Source organism: Thunnus thynnus, chromosome 8, assembly GCF_963924715.1.
Source record: "Thunnus thynnus chromosome 8, fThuThy2.1, whole genome shotgun sequence".
In the NCBI taxonomy this organism is placed as follows: Eukaryota; Metazoa; Chordata; class Actinopteri; order Scombriformes; family Scombridae; genus Thunnus; species Thunnus thynnus.
The window spans coordinates 8,805,642-8,814,232 of NC_089524.1; the positions used below are offsets into that span (position 1 = coordinate 8,805,642).

Consider the following 8,591-nt stretch of genomic DNA (forward strand, 5'->3'; position numbering starts at 1 on the left):
AGAAAGGTCCAGACAGAGAGGGGTACGTGACCCAATGAACTTTATTTAAGGCCATTTTCATGGGTGAGGCACCGCTGTTCAGGGGATAAAATGGATGGTAAATCTACATGAACTGTATTTTTTGCAACTTTTTTTCATGTTGTGTTGTGTTTGCTAAATTAATTACCCATATTAGATCCTATAAAGAGTCATCTGTCCATATTGCCCATATAAAGAACATGTATGACTTGAGCTATACAGTATGGGTAAGCAAATTGTCCCAGGTGCCATATCAGATTTAATAAAAACCCAAATACAACAGATATTGTCTTCAAAACATGACGCAAAGCCCAAGAGGATGGAAAAAGACCACAACACCAGACTTAAAGAGCTGGAACTGCACGATTCAACAAGTACAACTTAAGGAGAAGCTGGCTCAAAAAATAAGAAATAGGAGGTGCACATTTGAATAAAAGATTGATTCTGGGTGACATAGAATTATATTATGCATAAATAAAAAGGTATCAGCTTGTTTCTTCAAGTAGTCAGTTGATCTTGACTTTATCCTCTGTGCCTAGCTACTTCCTGTTGTTCTGTTAGTATTGTTTTTTGTTAGGATTACTTCTATATCATGACTTATTGAAATTGAAATAACGTTTTTAAAAAACATCAGTAAAATAAAATGAATGATGTACACTATCACTACAAGTGCCTGCAAAGCGTACGTTTTCTTTTTTGACAGTAAATTGAAAGTTGTAAGACTTTCCTGTAATCTCTGTGGAAATTATTAGTTAAACATAGGCTACTACGTGGCCATTATTTAATCAAATCATCAGTATTGGCACCTTTTTAAATTCCAATTCAAGCACTGCTCATCTAACAATGATTTATTGGTGTTAAAATCTTACACATAGCACCTTTAATAACATCCATGTGAATATGAGATTTTTCCGACGATGATGCATCCTCATATCTGTTTGTCTCTCTGTGTTTTCCCAGAGATCTTCAGAGGATCGGAGTGTCTTTAGCCGGACACCAGAAGAAAATCCTGACCAGTGTTCAGTCAATGAGGCACCACACTGATGACCAGTCTCCTACTGAATCTGTGTAACCGCACAGTGGAGCGATACAGTATGAAATATGCGACCAGTTTACAGTCTATAAGCAAGCAGGCTATCATCTTACACTTCTGTTTTACCCCTTTTCCACTGATCGTGGAGATCTTGACATGTTTTCGAACAATCACTGTGGCCATTTCTGTGTCTGCATGGCAGCAGCAGTCCCTCATTCACCATTTAGCTTCCTAAACTGAATTACACTAAATGGCTCCTGGAAGGAATTCAATGCACATTTAGTGCAAGAGCTAATGCTAGGCAGACATGATTTCTAACTGAAAAAAAAAAAAAAAATAGTGTCTGCTCTTTAAAAGATTTTCTGTCTGACCTGAAGGGACAAACACCCAAAAACTGCCTGCAAAATATCTTTGACTTTGACTACAGACCCGTTTTTACCAGCTTGACTGTTTAATTCAAGGACGTCACGGACTGTTTTTATGTAAGGATCAATCACACAAACATACGACTGTGAAGAGAAAGTGTCTGATTGACATTTATATGAAAGGACACAAACTGGGGGAAAAAAAGCCTGACAAAAGCTGTATAAAGAAGTATAGATGACAGGCCGTGTTATCTCCGGTGTGTTTTGTTGAGACTACTTCAGTGTGTTGGTGAAAATTACCATTTGAATCCAGACAAGAGCCAACAGTTAAACAGGACTTTGTGAATCTTCATATTGAAGAGTCTGTACATATTAAGATATGGGATGTTTATTTCCTGTTTGCTCATTTGCTTTCACTTTTGCCAACAGCATCGGACAATTACTTGTCACTGGAGTATTTGTGAGTTCGCTATGATTATCTTCCTCTGGATGACTCATCACTGGACTATGGAACAAACTTTGAAGTGCTGTGGACTACAGACAAAAAAGAAAAAAAAAATAGGTTTCATACTGTAGCTCTATTTTTTGTACTTTCCATGCTGCCATGAAAAGATAAACACTTCCATGCAGAGAGCTAGCAGCGCTTGGCCTACTTAGATACTTAATTCAGAGGGAACTTATAATGGATGATGTTTTACAATCAGCGCAAATGCCCTCTGAGGAAAGCCAATTATGGATCAGAAAACGGAAACAAAATATGATAAAGAAATAAGAAACCATTTCAGTGTAACAGAATCAAAGTTCCTTTTCAAGTTACAGTAGGAAGCATGGCAACTGCACACTTAGAAGTATGGATGATTTGAAAAAAAAACAAAAAAAAAACAAGACAGCGGAAGAGGCTGCGGGTATGAAGTCATTAGCAGCTGCTGAGTCACACCTGTTGTAAACGCACTGCAGTGGCCAGAGAATCTCAAAAGATAGAAAAAGGTTTTCTCATCTAATGTTCTTGTGATTTGGCTGCAAAACCTAAAGCTGACTGCCAGTCAATCAATACGGCGCATGAACAAACCAGAAATCCAATGCTCATGTACTGTGCTCGCATGAAACAAATCTCATTTCTGTCAAGACTGTATGGCTGCCATCCCGATGGTAATCATCTCTCTACACCAGGCAGACAGGGCCCTATAGTGTTTTTTTTTTGTTGTTTTTTTTGTTTTTTTTTAATTAATTGGCTGACGGACATGTCATTGTTGTCAGAGTCTGTTGTGACAGTCACATACCCTGATCGACATCGCTGATTACCACCTCTGCGTCAGTTTGCAGATAAAATGACATGAAGTGATCTATCCACGGGCTTAATGTGGACAACAACCTTTTCAACGCGGGGTCTTATGCAACACACAGTAACAAGCAACACAGATTGATTTCTCAGACATGTCATAGAAAAGATCTAACAAGAAAAGACGGCAAAAAATACAAAACGCTGCGGGGTCAAGAAGAAAACCGCTGTCTTATTTATCATGTTTTAATGCTTAAATGTGATGTTTGACTTGCTGTCTTTGCTCACATTGGAACAAAATATGATATCATGAAAGCTGATCTCACTCCAGGGCACAGTAGTGGAGAAGCACTGGGAGATCTCTTTTATCTCAGTGCTGAGAAGATTACCAGCTGTGAAACAACGGCAGGCCTTCAGCCCAAAACCTCTGGTCATGCGTGTGCACCAACATCCCAAGGATTACCAGTTTGAGGCATTGATTGGATGCCGTTATTTTATTTCTCATCCGCTGCGAGCCGGGCTCACAATGACAGCAGTGACAGTGTTTAGTTGTTTGCTTTCAACACGTTCTACTGCTGCGTGACTCCGACGTGTCCTACAGGAAGCTGTGTTTGTGTTTGTCTCGCGCTACCGTCATTCTCCACTGCTGGGACGCCCCAAAGTCTTTTATTTATGAGAGATGTGAAATTGAGAGGTCCATGACTATTTTAAACCTCCAAACATTTCAGTCGCCACTTTTTCGCCAAATCTCAGCTCCGCGGGCGCGACCGGAATTGCATTTGTTGCCTGGCAACGATAGCTTATTGAACATTTTATCAGGAAGTATTGAGAACAACTGGGAGCGTGTCAGCGGTTCAGAGGCATAATTCGTTGTAAATAGATGCCTCTGGAAGAACAGTTCCAGCGTTTGCTCGGGGGTTTAATAAAGAGTGAGATGACTAGTGCGTCTAAAAGCTCATATTGAACACCACCTTAAATGTCACACTGAAGAAATGAAAGCTATCAACACAGACAGGCATCTTAATACATTATGTAACATTTGTAGCTAAGTGTGATGTGTCTATCCCTTGCTTCGTGTTTTTTCCTTCTGGTATTTAACAAGGTTAGATGTGAGCTTTCAGAGACATTTCACATGTTACTGTGTCAGTGTTTGTGAAAAGACAATGAAGGCATAAATGATCTACAGCAGGTCTTGTATTTATACTATGACATGTCTTGGTTTGAGCACAAGCACACGCCACAGAGAGGATATCTCAGGAACATGACAGATGTGAGGTTTTGTCTGCATCGCTGCATAAAGTGTGATCTTTAATTGGTAAATCATGCACTATGTAAAGAGATTAATCCAAGTTGAAGTGCTTTAAGAGTTCATGGAGAAAAGTGTTTTGATGTTAGTTTTCTGAAGTGCTTATTAAAAGTTAAATCCACCCTAGAAGAGAAATTCAGCTTCAAAAAGAGAAGAACATGTTACTAAAATCTTTCAGAGTTCCCTGCTTGTTAGCACGGAAACAGAGAGATAAAGTTTCAGGCGATGAACAATAGCGGGGCTTAATACACAGTCTGATTGCATCTGTGCCGAATGTCTGGGTGCATCTTCTAGTTCAGGGCTAAATTGAGGTTTTAATCCTTTTTATTGAAAGCAGGGAGAGACCACGCTTTTCAATTTTTTCCTCCTTATGCCCCCTTTTTCTTTTTTATCGAGGGTTTGTAGGAAAATTATGTAAAAGGTTCCACTAAAAGTCATCCTTGAAAGTGTGTTTCTGTTTCACAGAAACAAACTATGTTTTATGATCATGACTCCAAACTAAAGCAAACAAAAACTACCAAAATCTGATTCAAAACTCAGTGGACAAAAAACCTGTTGACCTGTTGACCTGTCAACGAAGACCCAAGCTGTGTCCAGATTGCATACTACACACTAATACTAAGCAGGTTTTGAGTATGTGGTGTGTTCACATGGGTAAAGTTACAAAATAAATACTATTAACTCAAAAAAGTCAGTATGCTTAATAGAAAACAAGTTTTTTCTTTGTTTTTTGAGTGTGCTGTTGATGGACACTCAGGACACTTAAGGAAGCCACAATAAATTAAAACAAATTATGGATGATGGTAAAATAGCTTTGTGAACACCCCGGAAACATAAAATAACATTTTGATGACTATTTGTGAGGTTTAATTGGAAGTGACATATGAAAGTCTGAGTTTGATTGACATGCATCAACTCATCTATTGTGTAATTTCTTATTAGTATAAAACATGTTTGTATACTAACTGCAAAAACAGTGTACTAAGACAATTAGTATATAGGATGTTACATACAGTTAGTATGTCGTATGAATTCGGGACACAGTTGTAAGGTTGGATTTCTGCTTTAAAGCAGCTATAATCAGTATTTCTATAATATATGGATCATATGACTTTGTGAGAGGCATCACTTGTAGTGATTAACCCATAGAGACTCTACTTCTGTCAGCTCTACAAAGCTTTATAGCGTCTTTCAGCTCATTTTTTTGGTTTTACAGTGTTTTACCCTTAGTCCACTCTCACTCTCAGATAACATCATTTTTGCACCCAAAAAAGCTCTAAAACTCACTGTACGCTACCTGCCCAGCACCGATCAGCAGACAGACAAAGTTATCAACTAGCCGGTGAACATAGTCGAGCATTTAAGCCAGATATTCCCTCATAAATTGGTGGAGACCAAAAGGAGAGTGAATACTGGTAACAACATGTCTGTGCTGTGTTCAAAGTGGCCAAAACATCTGTTATTTCAGGTTTAAAGGAGAGATCCACCCTTGTATTTCCTGACTCCTTGACAGATTTCAAGATATAATTTTATAATGAAGTGTTGAATGATTTAGTGTTGTTAGGGGAAACTTGCACATACACACATATACACAGCATCTGACCAGTTTGTGAACACAAGGCCATATTTGTGATCGCTGTCTCTCTGCTTTCTGCATTCTGGTCCGCTGGGATTACCCTCGCTAGAGTCGTCTGTTATGAACGTCTCCCTGTTCATTGTTACAGATGGCAGCTGCAGACAAAGTCCCTCAGTCTTTGATTCTGAGGGACTGACACCAAAACCTGACATTTACCGCAGATGTTTTAGATAGAAAACTCCATTCAGGCTCTACTTTAACGGTGCTGGAAATACATCAATGTGATGTCACATCGTGTTTGGCCAATTAACCACAGAAATAGGAAAACTTTATCACTAAACACTAAAGTAATAATAATATTTTACACTATTTATAGAGCACTTATCAAAATCTGTGTTACAAAGTGCTTCACAAAGGCAGCAAAATGAAACAGACAAGTCATAAAATCATCAGGTTTTAAAAAGAAAAGAGATTAAAAAAAAAAACAATTTTGTGTATAAAAACCAATTCAGTGTAGGAAATAGCAAGAATAAAGAAAACATCTTTTAAAAGACATAAAAGACAGTTCAAAGAACATTAAAACTAAAGTAAAATCAGGAAAGGCTCTCAGATAAAAGCATGTTTTAAGAAGAGACTTAAAAGAGAACACTGACTCAGCCAACTTGATTTCCTGGGGCAGATTGTTCCAGAGCCTCGGGGCCCTGACTACAAACGCTCTGTCCCCTTTTAGTTTTCAACCGGGCCTCTGGAAAAGACAAAAGACCTCTGCTCGAGGATCTTAAAAGTACATACTGGTGCGTACGGTACTAAGAGGTCAGACATATAGCAGAATGAAGAGCCTTAAAAGTAATCACTAAGATCTCAAAATCTATTCTAAAACATACTGGGAGCCAGTGTAAAGAGGTTAAAACAGGAGCGATGTGATCACGTCTCTCGGTTCTGGTTAAAAAGCCTGGCAGCTGAGTTCCGTACAGTCTGAAGTGAATCAATAGATTTTTGATTCAGGCAAGTAAAGATGCCTAAAATAGGCCCAGAAATGCAAGGTGAGTCATCAAAAGCTCCTCAAAGTGCTTTAGGGTGGATGTATCTTTTAATTGCAGTTATTTCCTTGAAGCTGGACCAACTTGGCTTCTTTTTTTTTTTTTTTTCCTCCTCTCCTGTTGCTCTGCTGTAGTGTGAAGCTGGAGATGAGAGGAGGTGAGTTATGAGGAGAAGGGGGGGAAAAAAAAGTGAAAGGGAATAGGTAATAGAAGGGGCAAGAGCAGAAGGAAAGGGTAACAGAGGAAGAGAAAAAAAGAGAGGGGAGGGGTGGAGGCGCGAGAGGCAAAGCTCGACTCTCATGCTTGAATAAAAATGAGGCTGGGTGTGGAGAGATTACTCTTTCTCTTTTTTTGTCTCTCTCTCTCTCTCCCCCGCTCTACCCAGCTGTCCTCTTTCTTCTCCTAATGCCCACAACCTCTCCATACCACTCACTCTGCTCCCAGTCTGCTTTTCCACTGTCTCCTTTGACGAGGCAGTTTAAAGGCAAGCGAGGAGTCGAGCGATCGTTCTATTCTTAGATGCGCTATTTTTCAAAAAACATTTTTAACTTGCATCTCATATATTTGCAAGTATGACTTCTACACATTAAAAAAAAAAACCCTGCAGTGTGTTTTTTGTGGGTTTTCAGGGGAGCATTTATCCCAAAACTGTGAACGTAAAGATCTACTCAAACAGCAGGGTTTGAAATTTATTTTACGCCCAATCTTTATTATTTGTGTCCATTCATTCAAAACGTTTCATCAAACTGAACTGAACTAGTCTGGCTCTACACGCTCTCTGGATGTGCAGAAAAAAGTTTTCTCCTTTTTAATTATTTTCCTTTAATTTATTTTCTTTCTTATTGCTTGCCATAATTTACAGTATGTATGTTGGTTTCTCTTGAAAAAAAAAACAAAAAAAACAGCTCAGTAATCAGCTGTAGTCTGCCTTTCTCTGTTTACCTACAATACTGTTCTAGGTGTTACTGCTCATATAGTCAGAGCATCCCACTGTAATGTATTATAATACTGTATTATAATGTGAGTATGTGCACGCCCGTGCATCTTTGTGTGTGTGTGCGTGTGTGTGTGTGTGTAATATAATGTGTGTGTGCCGTTCAGTGTACAGTAAAATGTTTGTACATCGTGCGTGTGTGAGTTTGTAGCTGTTAACTTTCTGAATCTTACATTTACAATGCACTGTTTGTCAATAAAGAAGACAAATCAATCAAACTGATCAGCTTTGGGGATCAATGAACAATCTGTCAAGCTCAAGATGAAGGACAGAGAGGAGTAAACTGGAGCGTATATATAATCATTATTGTAAGATATGTCAAAGAATAACAGGAAGATTTGTTTAGTTTCACCGATATGTGACGCCACAACCATTTAGTAGTTGTTCTGGAGCTTTCGGTTATATAACATGATCTTCCTAATATACATGAAAGCTCCATAACGGCTACTTAATGAACGTCGTGGTGAGATTGTTCTGTCAAATGCTGTTTTCAAGGTCACAAATGAACTTTGAACTTCAGCGAAGAAGACATTTGCTAAAATACTTTACTTGCTTTCAAATGTGTAAAAATGACTCAAGACACAGCAGGTGACTCAGTAGTCATATTGCTAAATAATAATAAAAAAGGAAATGTCCAATATTCTTTGCTTGATGTTCACTTCTTACGATAACATTTACCCTTATGTTGTGTTTGGGGTCCTGGAGACCCTAGACCCTCTTTAACACATTTAGCAACACATTTAATATTGTTTTATCACCTTGATACTTTACTCATAACATGATTTTAGAAATACGTTACTTCAGTTTGAGGTCTCAGAAACCCCAGCTGTAAAACATGGTAAAATACAATATTTTTTCATCTGCTCTATATGTGTGGTTGGTGTTCCAGGACTTTTCATACCCCTCCAAAATCCCAAATAAGCCTATTTGGATTTCTGTTATTGGAGTTTTTATCCATGGCTCTGGGGGTGGCAATATCA

The 8,591-nt window shown here is 38.5% G+C and overlaps 1 protein-coding gene across 2 annotated transcripts in view; it reads left to right on the forward strand.

Annotated features, from left to right (window-relative positions):
• Window positions 1-8,231, forward strand: part of LOC137187458 (ephrin type-B receptor 1-like) — a 103,016-nt gene extending 94,785 nt beyond the window's left edge. Inside the window, exons 20-21 of one of the 2 annotated variants that reach the window (XM_067596349.1) lie at window positions 979-1,110; window positions 1,846-8,231. In XM_067596349.1, coding sequence (XP_067452450.1) covers window positions 979-1,090 — 112 coding nt within the window. In that variant the 3' untranslated portion in view covers window positions 1,091-1,110; window positions 1,846-8,231. Of the gene's footprint in view, window positions 1-978 lie in introns of both variants that reach the window. The other variant, XM_067596348.1, reaches the window with a different exon arrangement.
• The last annotated feature ends 360 nt before the right edge of the window (window positions 8,232-8,591 follow it).